The sequence below is a fragment of the Hylobates moloch genome, unplaced genomic scaffold, assembly GCF_009828535.3.
Source record: "Hylobates moloch isolate HMO894 unplaced genomic scaffold, HMol_V3 SCAFFOLD_15, whole genome shotgun sequence".
NCBI lineage: Eukaryota > Metazoa > Chordata > Mammalia > Primates > Hylobatidae > Hylobates > Hylobates moloch.
Genome location: NW_026652290.1, coordinates 55,354,332 through 55,373,974, shown reverse-complemented (window position 1 = coordinate 55,373,974; position 19,643 = coordinate 55,354,332). Strand labels below are relative to the sequence as shown.

Sequence of the window (19,643 nt, the reverse complement as noted above, 5' to 3'; positions counted from 1 at the left end):
CATGCTGCAAACAGAACTGAACCAACTCCAAAGCCTCAAGTCAAAGACTCAATAGAGCCAGCTCCCATCACCACCCATACACACACACACACACACACACACACACACACACACACACACGGCCTTACCCCCCTTCCAATAGCAACAAAGATTATTTTCATCATTCACTGAGTTAATTTGCTAATTTTGGATCAGGCCTTCTCCAACAAATCAAAAGAAGTACCATTTCAGGCAGTGTAGCGAAACGTTATTGGTGGTCACCTTTCCTCAGCTGAGCTAGCTCAAGCTCACCTGAATTGCCACACATTTCTGTTTTGGTTTGCCATGTTTGAAGCAGTGAGATTCTTTTTTTAGGATAAGCCTGCCCCCTGGGGTAATGGATTAAACTCTGGAAAGATGTGGACAAAATGCAGCTTGCTTGACTAACAGCTGTTTGCTTCTAATTATTTTCTAATGAAGAACATGCAGTGGCGTGCATGCATGTGCAGACAGGAAGGAGCCAAGCAGATTCTCAGCCATGAAGAAGAAAGGGGATTTTCTGTTATGCCGTTCTCAGGAATCTGTACCTTGTGACTAACGCCACATCTTTGGTTATAGCCAGGTTTTTGTTTCTGTAATCTTGGGCACTGAGAGACATTAATTCTGTTTGAAAACTCCAGTTTCTACTTGAGAGCATATTATTCCTCTATTGACTGGCGGTTTAGGACTGAATTTGATGAGATAAATAAGTATATGGGCCAATACATTTAGAAATCTAAAAACATTCCCAACACCCACTTGGAATTAGTATCAATTCAGTGAGTATTCATTGTGCAGCTACTGTGTGCCAGGCACTGTAGGATGTTGAATATACAGAGGCTTCAAACCCGGCTGAGTGTCAGAATCACCTGAGAGTGCTTTAAAAAATACAGATTCCCAGGTCCAGTGACTCAGAATCTCACAAAAGGCCTCCGAAAGCACACTGACTCTCAGCATTCGCCCATCTTTTCCTATCAAGTGAAACTCCTTTTGTTCACAATGCCTCCCTTCTCTAATTTTACTTCCAGACTCCCTGAGCGACAGGCCTCTGTTGCCCCAATTATCACTTCATCAGTCCTGACTCTTGAGCTTCTTCTTAGTCTCTGTAGTAAAGCACTGGCTCTCAAAGGTGGTCCCTGGACCAGCAGCAACAGCATCACCCAAGAACTTGTTAGACATTCTTGGGCCCCACCTAAGATCTACTAAATCAAAAACTCTGGAAGTGGGGCCCAGCCATCTGGGTTTTAACAAGCTGAGTTAAGAAGTTGTCACCAGCTGGGCACAGTGGCTCATGCCTGTAATCCCAGAACTTTGGGAGGTCGAGGAGGGTGGATCACAAGGTCAGGAGTTCGAGACCAGCCCTGGCCAACATGGTGAAACCCCGTGTCTACTAAAAATACAAAAATTAGCTGGGCGTGGTGGCGGGTGCCTGTAATCCCAACTACTCAGGAGGCTGAGGCAGGAGAATGGTTTGAATCCAGGAAGCAGAGGTTGCAGTGAGCTGAGATTGTGCCATTGCACTCCAGCCTGGGCAACAGGGTGAGACTCCATCTCAAATAAAAAAAGAAAAAAAAAAAAAAGAAGAAGTTGTCACCAAAGGTCCCAGCCAGCATTCCATAGGAAGTCCTTGGAGGGCGGGAACTGTGGTGCCTGGATTGTTAAAATAGGCAAACAGGCCATGATTACACTGCGGTGATTTTTCAGGCATCTCAGCAAGGAGAGCCACATTAATGTTCACACTGGGTCCATTTTTACCACAAACACAACTGCTGAATTAATGTTAAGTAGTTGGGAATCTGAGTGTCTTAGGAGTCAACTAAAAGGTCAGATGGAAATGACCTAGGACGCCAGTGGACTTGAAGAGCTCCTCGGCAGGACTCCCTCGTTAGGACGTGCAGAGCATGAATCCTCCTTTTGCCTGGTGGAACAGCCAATGCCAATGCTTACTCAGCTCCTTCTACTGTAGAGGAAATGCATACATAGCCGTTGGTGTGATTACTCATGTTTATGAGCCTTCTCTCCACTAGATTTGACCCCCTGCAGGCACCAGCTACGCTTTGAATCCCCAGTAAACAGTGTTGTACCTGGCTCATCCCTTATTAAAGAGCTGAGGCATGAATGGTAATTACGAAACCACTCCCCAGAGCATCCTGCCAGTCAAACCACACAGACCACTTTGGCATACGCTATCCAGAAAAGTGACATTCTTTATGCCATCTCTCTGAGGAGAGAAGAGAAAAAGAGGTTGTTTTAGGGGCAACAAGAAGGATAGAAGCACAGAAAGAAATTCAAAAGTAATCATGTGTGCTCTCTGTCCAGAAGTAAGGCGGGCTTGCTTCCAGAATCTCAGGGTTCATCCTATTTTACATCATGTTCAATCCACAATGAGTCCCGTGCTAGCCACAATGCGTAAGGACATTTGCTCAGCCTTAGACAAAACATTTAGCCTTATGTGGTACCATAAACTCTGCTTCCCTTTCCTGAACTCACCGTGGTCTTGATAGGAAACAGAAAGCACACTGAAAAGAGTTGAACTAACAGAGGTATAGGCAGAGTGAAGGGAATCCCCAGGGATGGTGGGGCAACCAGGGGCTGGCAACATCGAGAGCTGTTATAACTGAAGGGCACGTGGGGAAATGGTGTTACTGGGTTCCAGAAAGAGCTGCAGCCCTGCAAAGAGACTACTCGACAGGAACTGTTTCTTTAGTTGACAATCTAAATCCACCCCACCACCTGTTTTTATATGATCTGCAAACAAAGAATGGTTTTTACATTTTTAAATGGTTATGTAAGTACCTATATAATGTTGCCTCTTGCCCTTCAAATCCTTGGCTCTTCACAGTCCAAGACCAAAGGGCAGCTAGGTGATCCAGAGGCAGGCTTCCAAGGCATGGAGAAGGCAGGCAGAGAATGGATGGGGGCCGGCAGGTCAGGGAGAGTGACCCGTCCACTCGCTGCCTGCCTTCTACCTCCACTATAAGCAAGGAGAACAACAGCTCCACCTCACACAAAACTGTCAGCAGGTATTGGAAAGACTCCTGGCTCCCCAGTGAAAGGAGCCAGAATCGTATACTTATTGAATTGCATTGCATTAGACTCATTGCTTTACATGAAATGGAGTTTTTGAGAAGCAGGTGAGCACATTTGCCAAGCAAACCCAGAGAGAACACACGGAGGAAAGAAGTCCACAGTGGGCTCTTCTCCACCCACCATCTCCCCATCTAATTTAAGGCACCAACCACACCGACCACACCTCCCCCCTTCCTCATTCCAGACTCATGATCGGGAAATTTTCCCTGATATTTAGCCTGCATTTTCCTTTGCTTGGTTTTCACCCCCGGATTTACAATACCCCGTGCTTCTCATTAAATTGGGGCTGACCATTTCAGACAAGTGAAGTCATGCCCAGCTATATGGGCAAACTTTTCTTAAAAACCAAAAGAAGAAAAAAAAAAGCACAACAAAAATTACCCTGTGCATGGCATGCACACACTCATGAGTGCATGTGTGTCTGTGTGTAGGGAAAGTTTCTGACGTTATCCATTAAATCCATTAATTTATTTCCTTTGAGGGAAAGCCTGGGTCACACTATTTACCATGTATTTCTTTCTTTTTTTTTTTTTTTTTTTTTTGAAACGGAGTCTCACTATGTCACCGGGCTGGAGTGCAGTGGCACGATCTCGGCTCACTGCAACCTCCACCTCCCAGGTTCAAGTGATTCTCCTGCCTCAGCCTCCCGAGTAGCTGGCCCTACAGGCACTTGCCACCACGCCCAGATAATTTTTGTATTTTTTTGGTACAGACGGGGTTTCACCATGTTGGCCAGGATGGTCTCAATCTCTTGACCTCTTGATCCGACCACCTCAGCCGCCCATAGTGCTAGGATTACAGGCATAAGCCACCACACCTGGCCTACCATGTATTTCAAAGTGTAAAAAGTCAGGTGTCAGTTTATAGTGGCCTTATAAGTTGAACTACTCTCAGAATTCTCAATCTCTGACTGTCTTCTAGCTGGCTAAGGCAGACAAACCAGAAGAAAAGATACAACTGCTGCCTGGCAAAAAAAAAAAAAAGAGGAAACCCCACCACAAAAGCTGATGACCCAGGGTGCTTTAGGTTTTTTGTTTGTTTGTTTTAAAAACGGAGTCTTGTTTTGTCGCCCAGGCTGTAGTGCAGTGGTGCGATCATATAGCTCACTGTAGCATCAAACTAGGTTTGAGGGATTCTCCTACCTCAGTCTCCCAAGTAGCTGGGACTACAGATATAAGCCATCACACGTGCTAATTTTTTTAATTTTTTGTAAACATGGGGGTCTCACTATGTTGTCCAAGCTGCTCTCAAGTGATCCTCCCACCTCAGCCTCTCAGAGTGTTGGGATTACAGGCATGTGCCACCATGCCCAGCCCCCTACCTCCAGAGTGCTATGAATGCTGGCTGCATAATCATTCCCAGCACAGTCTTATTGCTTAGAAAGAAACCAAAGCTAGAGTTTACATAGAACTTCCACTTTGCCTTTGTGAATTGGCAGGTATTGTCTGTGGCTAAGATACAGTTCGGGAGCATGGAATTGGTAAATTTCTCATTTTATAGTCAAAATTTGTCAACTTCAAATAAAAGAAAGCTATTTATAAGTGTCAGCTAATACAATCTGCCAGAGGGCTTGAGGCTTGTGGATAAATCTTTGTTCTAGCTTCACAGAAGCAGTTGGGCATTTTACCAGGGAGTGAGGACCAGTGTCTTAAGCGTATGCTGTGGAGAGGTTTGTGCATGACAGACATCCAAGTCTGAGACAGATAAAGCAGACGCAACTCAGAAGGATCCTCTAAGACTTTAGGTGAAGCCCAGAGACTGTTTAGAAGACTCTCCTGTGGCACATCTAGCCCCAAAGGCTTGTTATTAACGAGCCCACTACTGCCGTCTTTAAATGACAGACTTCTGCCTACATTCAGAAAAATCAAGTTTCCAAGAGCCTTTGTCATGCAGTGCTCATTGAATTTTGAGAGTTATTTTTTATTCTCATTTTGGTTGTAAACATTGTTTTTTCTAAAGCTTACTTCTTGGTTGCAAACACTGTTTTTCTAAAGCTCTTGCATAAAAACTACCTGTTGTAGGAATAGAAAGAGGTTATAGGTTGTGTTGATTGATTGATTGCCTGGATTGTTTTCTATGCCACAGACTGGAGAGTTTAGGTTCATTTGTGGGACAATCAGAACTCAGAATGCTAAGGATACACCTGGAACTAGCTAATCTCGCCTTGGCCAGAAGAGCCCAAGGACAGCAGCTCACCCAGATCAAGCACACCCTGCAAGTCGGGCAGCGCTTTCTATGCACTAATGCCTTTATTATTTATAACAGCCCTTGAAAATAGAAACTACTTATCCATTGGTAAATAGATACCCAGATCAGTAGAAATGACAAATGGAAAACCAGAGCACAGAGAGGTTAGGTAACTTGCCCAAATTCACACTGGCTACTAAGATGTTTCATGGTTCATTTTATTGACTGCAGTGCATCCATTTGGGCTCACAATAAAATTCTTTATTAATCAACAGGAGAGAGGACAGGAACTCTGGAGATGAAAGGCCAATCAGGAAACTATTCACAGAATGAGTGACAGATGATGAGGGCCTGGGCCCAGGCAGGAGCTGTGGAGGTGGTGGATCAGGGGTGGATGGGAAGAGGCGGCAGCAGAGCTGCTACAGAGAGAACATTCACAAGACACAGTTGATGTTGGACATGAGCAGGTTGCAGAGAGAAGGGAGGTTAGAATGATTCCTGGTACCCAGTATGCCCATCTGGATAGATTGGTGGTGCCATGAATCAAGGCAGGGTGTGCAAAAGGAGGAGCAGGTTTGGGGAGAAGAGTTAGTTCAGTTTGTAATGTTTGACTTTTTGATACCCGTGATGTGATGTGATACATCCACATTACAATTAAGATTTAATAGGTAAATAGATACCCAGATCTGGAGCTCAAGAGAGGACTGCGCTGAGTGTAGAATTTGTGAGTTGCCGGCAGATAGGTGGAAGCTGGACCCATGAGACTGGATGAGAGCACTCAGCTGAGAGATGAGAATAGAGGTGCCAAATGAAGGCCACCATGTCAAGTGTAGGCAGAGGGGGAGGAGCAGAAGAAGCTGAAAAGGACTTGGCAGAGAGGTCGGAGGGAGCAGGTAGAAGCTCGTGGCACAGAGGCTGAGGGAGAGTGTGCAGAGGAGAGGCCCAGCACAGCGGATCTCCCCAAAGAACCAAGTGAAATGAGTGTCAAGGCATTTGGCAGTCGGGATGCCATGGGTGGCCTTAACAAGAGCAATTTGGGTGGAGTGATTGGGGCAGAAGGAATAAAAACTGTGGCTTGGGGGTAAGAGGAAAATAGGCTTGGAGGAGCACAGAATAGAAGATGCACACATGCATGCTTACAAAGTTGAAATTGCTGGATTCCTACACTCTGTGTTACATTCTTTTCCATCTCTCTACAGAGCCTCCCAAATGATCATTTTAATGACTTTACTATGATCATAGGTAACATTTAATGAATACCTTTTATGAGACAAGTACCTAACGTCAATATTTAATTTTAAGTCTTACAGCAAGTCTGTAGAGTAGACAGTATTATTATCTCCACTTTAAATATGAGAAAAGTAAGGCTTAGGAAGATGGAACTACTCATCTAACCCATAGAGCTGGTGAAAAGGAGACCCACAGTACTAACTGGGGCAGCCTGGCTTCAGTCACTTTGTGCTTAAACACTACACCGTAGGGTGATCTGTTGCCACAAAGAAACATCATTTTCTACTCATTCTCCTGGTATTATACATCTAGGTGGTTTCTGCTCTTTTGCTATGCATGTAACTTTAAATTTCTGCTGAGTTAATTAATGTGTTCCTTCAGCAGCCCAGTGTTCTTCTTTCTGCCCCATCTCATTGCTCATTTGTCACAGAGTTGAGTGATTAGCACACACAGCTCTGTGGGTGGGCTGATTTACAAAGCCAAATGCTGGGAGCCCTCTCCTGAAAAAAAAGGGGGAAAGAAAAAAGAGGCATTCATCCAGGAAACCCACCTGGTTACATCCTGAAATATAAATGCTTATCCAAAAGAACCTTAAAGGAAAACATTTAGCTGGTGATTGAAACGGCTTAATAGAGAAAACCATGCTGCACACAGCAGCAGTTCTATCCAGCATTCTAAAATCATTTCAAAATATTTTTCAAGGCATTTGTAAATTCCTTGCCAAAATAGATGAGAAACACTACACTTGGCAAGACAAAGTTTAACCCACAAGAACTCAAACAACAGTTTATAAAGATTAAAGAACACAATTTTATATGTGTATAGAATCCACCAGAAAATCATTTCAGAACATGAAATATTTGAGATGCTTAACACTGGCCCTATATAAATGCTTTGTGTCCAGGAACTTAAACTCTTTAGACTCGTCCAGCCTTCCCAGCACTGTCATTCAAAGACCCCTGCAAGATCAGGATTTTCAAACGTTCCTAAGGCTTGGGTAGGAAATACATTTTACATTTTGGCCCAGTTTTTGCCCACACATGTGTGCACACACAGTCATACACACACCCATACACATTTAACTGAGATAAATTTTTCACAAAATAATACTTATCCTCACCATGTGCAATTACTATTTTCTCTTCTATTCTATTTCTTAAAAGTTCTGGTCCCATACAAAATTGATTTCATGAGGGCTTAAAGGGTTGCAACCCACAGCTGAGAAACCCTGTGTTCTAAAGGATCTAAATTAAAGCACTCGCGCCAGAAGATCTGATGAGGAAGAATCTGCAATTGGTGTAATAGAAAGCATATGTGATTTGGAATTAGACAGACATGGATTCCAATCTCAACTCTCCGGTTTATAAACCATCTGCCTTTGGGCAAGTTACTTGATCTCTCTTTGACCCTCCATTTCCTCTCCACAGCCCTCTGGGACTGCTGGGACAATTCAATTAGAGGACACTCATGGAAGCACCTACCACTTAGGAACATTCATTCCTCCAACAAATATATATATTGAGCACCAGATGTTGTCCTAAGGGATAGGCAGATAGAAGTGAACAAAACCATCAATACCCCTGCTTTCATGGAGCTGGCATTCAAGGGGGCACAGACAATCAGCAAATTAACGTAGAATATATCAGGGAGTGAGAAGGACTGTGTTAGTTTCCTCTTGTCGCTGTAATGAATTACCACAAACTTAAAGGTTTCATCAACACAAATCTATTATCTTACAGTTCCAGATGTCATAAGCCCCAAACGGGTCTCACTAGATTAAAATCAAGGTGTTGGCAGAGCTGTTTTCCTTTTGGAGACTCCAGAAGAGAATTTATTTCCTTGTCTTTTATAGGTGCTAGAGGCTTCCCACACCCACTGGTTTATAGCCACCCTCCATTTCCAAAGTCAGCAACATTGGGTTGAGTCCGTCTCACTCCTAATCACTGTGACTCTGCTTCTATCCGCACATCTCCTTCTCTGGATTTGACCCTCCCGCCAAAAACCACCATGGGTCTTCTAGGAAGGAACCATGCTGTTAGACTGAGCCCACTGGATAGTCCAGGATACTCTCCCCGATCTCAACATTCTTAATCACATTTGCAAAGTCCTTACTGCCATGTAAGGTAACATATTCACAGGTTCCAGGGAATATAAATAAGAGTCACCTGTAGGGGTGTTCTTGGTCATCAGTTGTGAAAGCCTTGGTGCTGACATACTCACTCTTCTCTGTTTCAGCCAATTACATACAACCTCAAAGGGGTTGTGGTTTTTGGTCATCTGTAATGCTTGGTAATTCGTCTCTCAAGCCCAGGCTTCAGAGCAAGTTATAGCTACTGAGTGAGCCTAGCAGACAGCCAGGGACGTGCATTCCAGGGGCCTTTAATTGGTCTTGCCCTGTCGACACTTAACGTTTAGTAATTTTCCAGAATTTGTCATTAGTGTCTTTACTAATGAGCTCTGGGCACCAAGTGGGAAGAAAAAACTTTAGTGAAATTTGGAAAGATTGACTTGTGGTATGAGGATATGCCCAGAAATGTGATAAAGACAAAAGCCCAAAGCTTGAATGAAGTTATGTTTGCAAACTTGGGGCTGCACTCAGACCTCAGGGTGCGTCCTTCACAAGCATCAGAGTCTTCTGTGTGTCTCTTCTTCTCCTCCATTCATGAAGCTCCAGTTTTGAATTAAGGGACTGCAGAGTCACTAATCCCATCATGACCGTATTGACAGTGTTGTGTTGTTCACATGACTGAAGAAGCACGGAAAGTTCTGTGAGCCTACGGTGGCTAGCCACAGGTCTGGTTTCATGTGTAATCTTGGTGCATTTGTTTTATTTCAGGGAAAACTCGATGCCTTATGGGTCCTACTGAGGAAAGGATATGATCGTGTGTCTGTGATGCGTCCACAGCCAGGAGACACGGTAGGACTCATTAATTCATTAATGGTCTCTCTCTCTCTCTCTCTCTCACACACACACACACACACACACACATATTCTTTTTCTCTCTCCATCTTTGTAGAGCTAAAATAACTTTGGATTCTAAAACAGAGCTAGAATAACTCCAGATTTACAAATCCAGCTATTATTTCATGTTGCAACAAATCAGACATCGATTTTCAAAATGTTGGTTATTATCAGATCTTGAGTTTTAATTTGCTTTTCTGAAAAGGATTTTGACAGTAATATGTTGGGTTTAACTTCCTAGAATTTGAGCTTCTCAATGTATAGGCACAGTGAGAGAATAAAGCAGGACTGGCCCCTACTTGGGGCAGTTTCAGGAGGGAGCTCTGCTGGCCACTGGCCACACAAGCCAGTGGTGCACCACAGGGTACCAGCACTGCAAGGATGGGGTGAGGGCAAGGAAGGGGCCACAGAAAACGCCTACCATCTTCCCAGTAGGTGTTGGGCCCGGCTAGCCCAGGACCACAGAGGGATCCTTCACCCCAGGTGAGGATTTGTCTTGGCATTGTCAAGGCTAAGCTTGGAATATCTCTAGTCAAGAGCAGTCTTGAAAGATAGAGCCAGCGGAGACCTTAGAAACCATCCAGCCCATGGCTTCATTTTGTAAATGAAGAAAGAAAAACAAACAAAAACAAAAATCACCTAATTGCATTCTCCGAAAAACAAGAGAAGTTGAATAGCTTGTTCTGTTTCAAATAGTAAATAACAAGTAACTTACACTGGAAACAACCTCAGTTCTGCCGAAACAACACTATCACTATTTCTTCATGTAAGAGCTAGTCTCTCTCCCTCAAGTTTTACAGATCAAAACTCGGGACCAAGTTTTCCCTCAACTACCAGCAACCTGCATCTTCCATCCACTTCTTTGGGAATCAGGCACATTAATCCAAAAGCAAAACAAAAGTATCTCATTTAGAACTCCTTTCGAATCAAGCAGACTTGGGTTTGAACCGCCTTTCCTTCCTGGCTGGAAAGCTCCAGGCAAATCACCTGACCTCTCTGAACTTCATCCTTATAAAGTAGATGGCACGGACTTCTTCCTACTGTGGCTGGTTGGAGAAGGTGATGTTTGTAAAGCATTTGGCCCACTGTTTGAACACATGGAAATGCTCAGTCAGGATGGGCACGGTGGCTCATACCTGTAATCCCAGCACTTTGGGAGGCAAAGGCAGGTATATCACTTGAGGTCAGGAGTTCAAGACCAGCCTGGCCAATATGGTTAAACCCCATCTCTACTAAAAATACAAAAATTAGCTAAGTATGGTGGCACATGCCTGTAATCCCAGCTATTCAGGAGACTGAAGCAGAGGTGGATGTTGCATTAAGCCCAAATCGTACCACTGCACTCCAACCTGGCAAAAAATGTGAGACTCTGTCTCAAAATAAAAAATGTTTTGTTAAAAAAAACTTCAAGCCATGTTGCAGTTGGCGTGTATGGTCTCCTGACTGTCCAGCATGACACAGCTAACACTAGAGAACACTAGAGCAGAGCCCGATAGGCAGGCCCTGCTACCCCCGCCCCTTGCACCTGGTGACAGTGGGTGGTTTGTAGCTGAGGAGATTTGGTCTAAAGTTTCACAGTTTATGTGAGCCACTACCCAATTAGCTGCTCCTGTTGTGACTAGGACGGCAGGCAAGTAAAAACGTGAAACCAGCTCATATAAATGCTGGGTTGACTTGGCCCTCATCGCATGTGGAATTTGAGCTTTTGTCTGTGACAGTCAACAAGACCAAATTTCTATATGAAATTTTAAATACAAACTCTACAGTTAGGAGAAACAAGCATAGGCCATAAAGTTAGTACTCTGGGAGGTGTTTGGTCTTATAAAGTATACATTTGCTTTCTATGGGAAATGAAGAAATTTTTTTAGCATGCGTGAGACTCCTCTGACAGATTGAGAAAAAAATAATAATAAGATCCCTAAACTAAGGTTCAGTAGTACTATTTTTTTGTGACAAGATGCCGATACAGTGTAGGACCCCATTTTTTTTTTCAGAGCAATTGAAAAACATCTCCACTAAAATATGTTAACATTCCATTTTCCACTGACCAGTTTGGCAGAAACCAATTCATAAACTGGGTCAACCTAAGAAGTGGGAGGGTTATAGGAAAGAGGCTGGATAGAAAGAAATGTGATTATTTATAAGACAGAAGAATCAATGCTGTTTGGGAGCAAAAGGCTGGTTATATAAATCCAAGAACAATGGAATGAAAATAAATGGAACTTCCTCTAATGAATCACACTTAAATTGAATCTCTTATTTACCAATTCTGAATGAAAGTTTGTATTAACAGCTGAAGATGTTCCATATGTTTTTGAGAGACATAATACACCTTGAACTTTTATTCTCCAGCCATGCAAAATAATAGATGTGAGATATAAGAAGCTTAAGAATTTGGATACATTTGAACATACTCTCAACACTGTTACAAATTATGATTATCCAGTTTATTTTTAAGTGCCCTTTCTTTATGGAAGTCTTGCTAAAATAAGATACATGAGAGAAATTGATACAGAAAATTGTGTCCTTGTTGCCATGGCAACAGCCACACAATGTACACATGGAGTTACACAAGAAAGGTCACAGATGAAGTAAGAACCAGAATTCAGAGCTGCCTATGGCTACTCAGGAAAGAATTCCAGGGGAGGCGGTGGGGGGGGCAATATTGTAGCTTTGTCTACATGCTTCTTCTGTTTTGTTTTGCATAATCTTAGGAGACTCACTGGAGAGGCCTGCCTTGCTTGCATGGTGGTGAGTCTGTAAGAATTCTTTAGCACTGATTTATGGAGCTGACCACATTTTCCATAAACTCAAAATGACTCCATCCAGGCATGTGCTCATGAACAAGAGTCACAGGTTCTGATTTTTTTCTTTAAAACAAAACAAAAACAAAAATCACCTAATTGCATTCTCGGTTACATTCTAAGTTGCTTCAAACACATGTTGACCTCACAGAAACCTGGCAAATTTTCCTCTTCAGTTCCTGTCTCCTTCATCCTCCCCTCAGCTACTCCACCCCAGCCCTCCAGATGCAGACACAAGCCCACCAACAGAGCCTCTGAGGCTGCTGAAAGGCCTCCAGCTCAGCACAGAGCAGGGCCTCAGGGAGCCAGAGCCTAGAGCCACCGCCCTTCCCTGGGATTGGCACCCACCTCCTCAGAGCCATCCAAGCCCCAGGTCAGGGGTGGCAGCAGGGAACACGAATGTTTTCCATCTGCCATCACCCATCTCCCTCTTTTTGCCTGCGGTGGGCTCATGGTCCCATTGTTACTTGGAGCCCACCAGGAAATGCTTGGGCCAACATAAAAGAGAAAGTGCCAAAGGAAACCACCTAAATAGCAAACCAGTAGCACATCTGATTCTAAGACTGTTAAAGTTTACTAAGCACATGGTGTCCCCTGCTCCCAGTATGTAGCCACCACAGTGCTCCTTGTAAAACCAAACCTCAATACACCATGCCTCTACTTCAGACTTGCAAAAACTGTGGGAAAAACCAGAATCCTTAGCTTGATTTAGAAAGGCATGCCTTTCCATTTCATACGCTGCTTACCCCAGATTTCTTCATCACCTCCAAATAGGTTCTGAGCACATGGAATTAATTGCTGGCCATGCCCTGAACATGCCAGGACATTTTGTGTCTCTGTACCTTTGCTAGGTTTCTCTGCTTGGAATGCCTTTCCCATCCTCTCTACCGAGTGAACCTAGCTTGGTAATATTGTTCATTGTTCCCACAGTTTCCTGTAAATACAAAAAGTTGCTGGCCAGACTCATGCTTGAAAGGGGGCATTGCCCAAGCAGAACACATTTGACAGAGCCTAGGTGAGAAGGTTTGGAAGTCAGAACCTTTGTCCCAGGATGGTCCAGGATTGTCCCCAAGGCTTCCTACACAGCTTGGCCACTCTTTGAGTTCAGAAAATTTGCTAATCTTTCAAGGGCAAATGGTTGAAGGACTTCAGAATGTCCTGAGAAAGAACACTTCAAGGGGTCATGAGAGCTTTTTAACTTACTTGGTCCATGATGATATGGTGTGTCATTCCGCTTTGCAAGCTGTTTCTTATCACGTCACCACTGTCAAGGAATAATCTTTATATGTCACTACATATCCTTGAATAATATCATTTTAAGACCATGTCATATTCCATTGCATTATCTTCCCTTTTTGGAGATTGATTTTCAAGTATCTATTATTATAAATGAAGCTGCAGTCAGTATCCTTATTGCCAAATCATTGTGCACATTCACAAATGTTTCCTTAGAATAAAAGTCCAACTTTCTACTGGATCAAATAGTGTGCAAATTGTTAAAGCTTTGATACAAATGGCCAAATTGCCCTTCAAAAGATTGTACAAATTAACCCTCACATTAGCCCCTATGAAACCGCCATCTCCCCAGGTGCTCCTCAATATTATTAACGTACCTATTTGATTGATAGGTGCTAATTTGTATTTTTTATTATTACTGAGGTAGAACGATTTTTTTAATGTTTATTTTCTCCTTTGTCAGTTGGTTTGACTTGGCTCATTTTTCCACCGGATATTTTAGTGTTGGTTTCCTGTGATCATTTTCTTAACCCATCTTCATTCATATATTAATCAAACGTTTTGAAAGCCTACTATGTATCAGATCCTGTGCTAGCATTAAGTATGTGGTACTTATTAATCCTTATGACATTTAAAGTCTAACCATGTAATATATGTCCAAAGTTTTTTCTAGTTTGCCATTTACTTTTTAACTTTTTAGAAATATATTGAAGTTTTCTACAATTTTACAGTCAAATCTATAAATATTTATGATTCCTGCCTTTTGTTTCAAATTTAGAGAAGCCGCCCCTACTTCAAGAGAACATACATTTTCACAGAAATTTTCTTCTACACTTCTACCCCTTCGGTCTGTTTTTGATGGTAATGCAAATTGTCACCTTTTCTGTATCTTCCTGAGTATTTTAGTGTAGATTTGGGAAAGCCTCCTTTGGAAGCTATGGGCCGTATGTTATATTAAACGAGAAGTCCTAGAAAATTATCTTAAATGCCTCGAAGTGGATGTATTAATAGAAAGTGACTTGGATTTACTCTGGGCCATCCCATTGAACAGAGCTAGCACCACAGGTAGAAACAACAGTGAAACAAATTTCATCAGGAAGAATTGAAGGATGCAAGTTTCAACAACACAATGGGCTGCCCCAGAGACTAAAGTTCCAGGTAACTAATGTACCAAACACGGATAAGACAAATTAACCACTAGGCCAGGACATAGGGGATTCCTGTGGCAGATCAATGGTTCTCAAACTTGAGCATCAGAATCACCTAGAAGGTTTGTTAAAGCACAGCTTGCTGAACCCATGCTCGGAGTTTCTGATTCAGAAGTTCTGGGGTGAGCCTGGGAATTAGCATTTCTAACAAACTCCCAGGTGACGCTGATGCTGCTGGTCTGGGGATTACACTTTGAAAACCAGCAAGATAAGGAACTAAACAAACTTCAGAGTACCTCTCACCCTGAGAGTTTGGGGTCCTAAGCAATATTTCTATACTGATTTGACCACCAAGCCACCCCTTTTCTATATTTCTCCATAGAGCACCTATTGACACAACTGGGGAATAACTAGCCTACCTTAAATCTAAATATTAAGCCTCAGTGAGTTATAAAGAAATCCTTCCCATCTTCACATATTCTGTTCCTAGATTACTAATTTCAAACACAGAAACGTAAGGGAATTCAGAGCGTGGACTCCAGTGGTTTTCAACCTGTTTGCACATTGTTATCACCTAGAGAACTTTAAAGGTCCCACCCTAAAGGTTCTGTTTCATTGTTCTGGGATGAGGTCTGGGCACTTATAGAATCGCCTGGGAATCACAAAGTCTCCCCAGGTGATTCTAATGGGCATCTAAGGTTGAGAAGCAGTGAGGTGGTCCAATTCCCTCTTTTTCACTCAGGGCAGCATCTTCTCTTTCCTTTTTGAAACAATTTAAAGGCAACTCTCCACATTCCTTCAGAAACCCTAAGAGTAAGATAAGCTGATCACACTCTTCATGTGCTTTTAACAGTCCGTTTCCTATCAGGAAGATGGTTAACCTAGACTGAGGCTGCCATATCATTGCTACTGCTTGAGTAAAGAAGATGGAAAAGAGAAAATAGAGCTCAGCCTCATATGTCTTTTCTGGATGGAATTCAATCATCTACCGACCAGCCTGAGCCCTCCCCAGTCACTTTTACTCCAAATCGAACTCCACCCCACTTCACGTGCTCCCAGAGAACCCACTGGGTTTGGATGTCATCTGTTTTCAGATCTGGCATCGGGAGGCTGGTACATTCCATTACTATCTGCAAGAACAAAATACTAAAGCTCACTCAGGGCTTGTTTTGCAAGCCTGGATCTCCTTGCAACCAGAAGAGACCCAGGGAAACACACACGTAAATGTACATAAACAATGTTTGAAACTCATCTGAAGTAAAGCCTCAAAGGTTGTGAAATCCTCCCCAGCTGTTTCCAATAAGGGCGTGAGGCCAGTCTCATGGGCACCACGTCTCCCTACTGTCGCAGAGGCGAGAATAGCCTAGGCAGGTTATCCCCCAGGAGAGAGGTCATCCTCCGCCCGGTCCTTCCAAAGCAGATAAGCCTCCTGTAGCAGGCCTCAGAGAAAGTGTCTGCACTCTTGCATTCTCTCTCCTCTCTTCCCTCTCCTTCACATTTCCTGCGTTCCCTCTTTCTTCTAACCCCTTTCCTTTTTTTTCTTTTCCCTGTTCACTGCCAATTTCTAAGGCCTGCCGTGGCTGCTTTCCCTCAACAAAAACCAATTGCACTCCCACTAAGAATCCATTTCTGGGCTGGTCACTAGGGATATCCATCAGCAGAGGACTAAACTCTGGCTTCCAGGAGTTCCTGTATGTATGTATGTATGTATGGTGTGCAAGAGAAGAGAGTGTCATGCACTGTATGAACTGCAAATGCTTACAGAAGTATAAACCCACTCACAATAACTTGGGGTAATGATGATCTCCATTTTAAAGAACAGAAATTGAGGCTCAGGGAAAATTACTAACTTTTCCAAGGACACACAGCTGGTAAGGAGGTCTGGGGCTTGAATTTAGGACTTTCAGACTTGGAAGTCAACACTAGGGAGTCCTGAACTCCTTCATGCATTCAACAGATACTTGTTAGACGTCTTCTAAGAGCCAATGAGCACTGTATTAGTGCTTGGTATTCAAGGTGAATGAATGAGCCCTGTCCCTGCCCTCAAGGAACAGGGACAAGCAGGAAGCTCCCAAACACTGCCTGGTGTGAAAGGCTCTGTGATGGAGCTGAGCACGTGAGGTGTGGGAGCTATACCCAGGAAGGGCATCTCACCAGCCTTGGAGTCCAAATGCCTTCTTGAATGGACATTTAAGCTGAGACAAGAAGGGGGAATGGAGTTGGGGAGCACAGAATATTCTAGTGACAGGGAAGCTTGCATACAGATCTGCATTTGAGACTGTGGCTCCTTCAGGGAGACACAAGGAGCAGGGTACAGAGGAGGAAAGAGTGGGAGGCACTGAGAGGAGGGACTGTGGTGAAGAGGAACCTGGGTTGCCAGCCTGATGAGGCTGGACTCCACCCTGAGGACAGTGGAGACTTACTGCAAGCATTTTAAGCAGAGGTGCAATCGGATGTGCATTTTCGAAAGGTCACACTGGCTGCAGTGTGGACATAGCGTCAGTGAGAGAGGCTGGCACCCTGAGGTGCAGAGTGGTGGGCAAAGAAGACAGCTTGGATTCACACGATGTTGAGCAAATAATCACAGATTTGGTAACTGTCTGGGTGTGGAGGATGAGAGAGTGGAAGGTGTGAAGGAGGACCTCCAGGATTTGGCCCAAGCAACATTGCTGACTGTGCTGCCTGCTATTCACCAGGATGAGGAGAGCTTTGGGAGGGAAGATGAGGACGTCGCTTTTTAACTTGTGGAGTTCGCAGTGCCTGTGGGACATCTAAGCAAAAAGGACCTGCAGCAGGTCAGGACCGGGGGAAGCATGAAGGCATCTAGGGCAGGAACTCTCTGGGTTGCTCACTGTCAGGGTTGTGTGAAAGCAGGGACCTGCGAGTACGTGCCTCCTTAAATTTTGTGCCCTAGACACCTCGTGTGCCTCACCCTAGTCAGGGGGCAGTTTTGCTCCAGTGAGAGTTTTGGCTGCAGGCAAAGATCTGAGAGTCATTGGCCATGGCAGTTGAGACCCATGTGAATAGAGGGGAAACCAGGGAGAGGGGTAGAGAGAAGAAGTTAAGCACTGAACCCAGAGGGTCACATCCTTTAAGTCAGGGTGGAGAAAAGAAATAGAGCAAGAAGACGACTAAGAAGGACCAGCCAAGAGAAAGAGAAGTTGCAAGAGGAAAGTCTGGGGTCATGGAAGCCAAGGGAAGATAATACATTATGGAGGAGTGTGGAGTGTCAAATGATGGGAAATTAAGATGCAAACTGAGAGCGATCATCTAATAAGATTAGCAGTAAGGAGGTTATGGTGCCCTTAGTGACCTGAGCTCTGTGGGATGATGGGGATGGGAGCAAAGCTTAACAAACAATGGGAGGGAGAGCCAAGGCAGTAGCTGGAGGAAATCTAGAGTTGGAAAGAGTTATTTGTCTTAGTAAGACATGAGCATGATGAAGAGCATATGGCAGAGATCCAGTAGAGGAAGGGGTTGAAGACAAGAACTCACTGTTAGACTGCAGGAACTCTTAGGAGAAAGGGTTGGAGGGCTTAGGAGGAAGTGCCAGTCCGCCTTAGTGACATGGGTTATAGAGCCCAGGTATGAGTGAGAGGGCAGGAAGTGAGGACATCCCTGTGGGAAGTGATGGGCTCTGTTCTCCCTGTGATGTGGCTGGAGGAGTGGAGCAGCTGGAACTGGAGCTCCTGGAAACAGCCACACCTTGGGAACCCCATTGCTCCTGTGCTGGCAGCACTTCTCCACATTCCAGAGTGAATGTCTCAGGATTAAATAAAATGATAGATATAAATAATTTGAAAAGATGGGAGTTTATTTTCTTCCCTTCCTTCCCCCTGAAAACTGCCATTGATTTCAGAGAATTTTAGTTACCTCTTAACCTGTAGGAAAAACTTTTTCTCAGAATTATTTTATGTTCAAACCAGCAATGACCAAAAGAACCAAGTTATCTACATATTGAAGTCTTACACGAAAGTCGTTTTTCTTGCACAATAAACAATTAAGTTTACGTTAGCTCTTTACGTTGAGTAAATGGACATCTTCAGAATTCCTATCTGACACCAGGTGTAAGGTCCCAACAGATCTGGAGGGAAAGTCTCCTGACCTTTTATAAATTTTTGTAAGAAACGGATCATTTTAAGAAAAAGGAAGAAAAAAGAGCAAATTATAGGAAATGTTCCTAGAGGGTGTGATTTATTCTGGCACAGCCGTCTTCCCTGGATGTTTGAATTCTCTGTAGTATTCATTCAGTTCTCACCCTTGGAAGCCTCTCCTTTGCTGTCTCATTGGAGGGGGACATGAGTACTTAGAATTTTTGGCTGAGTTAGCTGAATTTAAGGAATAAAAAGTTCAAAACACTCTCTGTCCACAGCAAAAACCAACTGTACCCAAAACCTGCAAAGTTAACTTTCTTCAGAGATGTTAAACCCAAAGTTGATGCTGCAAAATATACCATCTTGGGATTTTTTTTGTGCCAACTTCCTTCTCCCATGGTAGGAAGTGTCTCTGAGTAAATACGTATGAAAGCAATTGCTGTGGTTGAGCTATCTCCCTCTCCCTCTCTCCTTCCCCCTCCCTCTCCCCCTCTTCCAGTCCTCACAATCTGATCCCCCTTTTTCCACAAGCATTACACAATCACATTCACACACATTCCTCCTCCTCCTTATTATCACCATCATCATCATCATCATCATTTTGTAGCTTCTTTCAATTTCAACTTGTAGGACTTTCAACTTCAGATTGTCTCATCTCCCAAACAGCTGCAACAACAGAAGGTCAAGTCCTGGAATCAGGTTGCAAATAGCAAACAGAGGAGACGTAAATGCTAAGGCTGAACCAGACAGGGATGGGAATAAAGCAACCCTGTTCAAATTCTCTGACCTCAGTTTTTCCTTTCCAAACAAAATCAGGTTGAGGGAAGTAGGGCTTAGCTCTAGGGTCAGAATTTTACCCAAGTGTATAATATTT

At 43.7% G+C, this 19,643-nt stretch overlaps 1 protein-coding gene across 3 annotated transcripts in view; it reads left to right on the top strand.

The window, feature by feature from the left end:
• Positions 1-19,643, top strand: part of ANTXR1 (ANTXR cell adhesion molecule 1) — a 245,074-nt gene that overhangs the window by 179,282 nt on the left and 46,149 nt on the right. For all 3 annotated transcript variants that reach the window (XM_032176723.2, XM_058428667.1, XM_058428666.1), the window contains exon 17: positions 9,362-9,442. In XM_032176723.2, the coding sequence (XP_032032614.1) occupies positions 9,362-9,442 (81 nt within the window). The remainder of the gene's footprint in view (positions 1-9,361; positions 9,443-19,643) is intronic.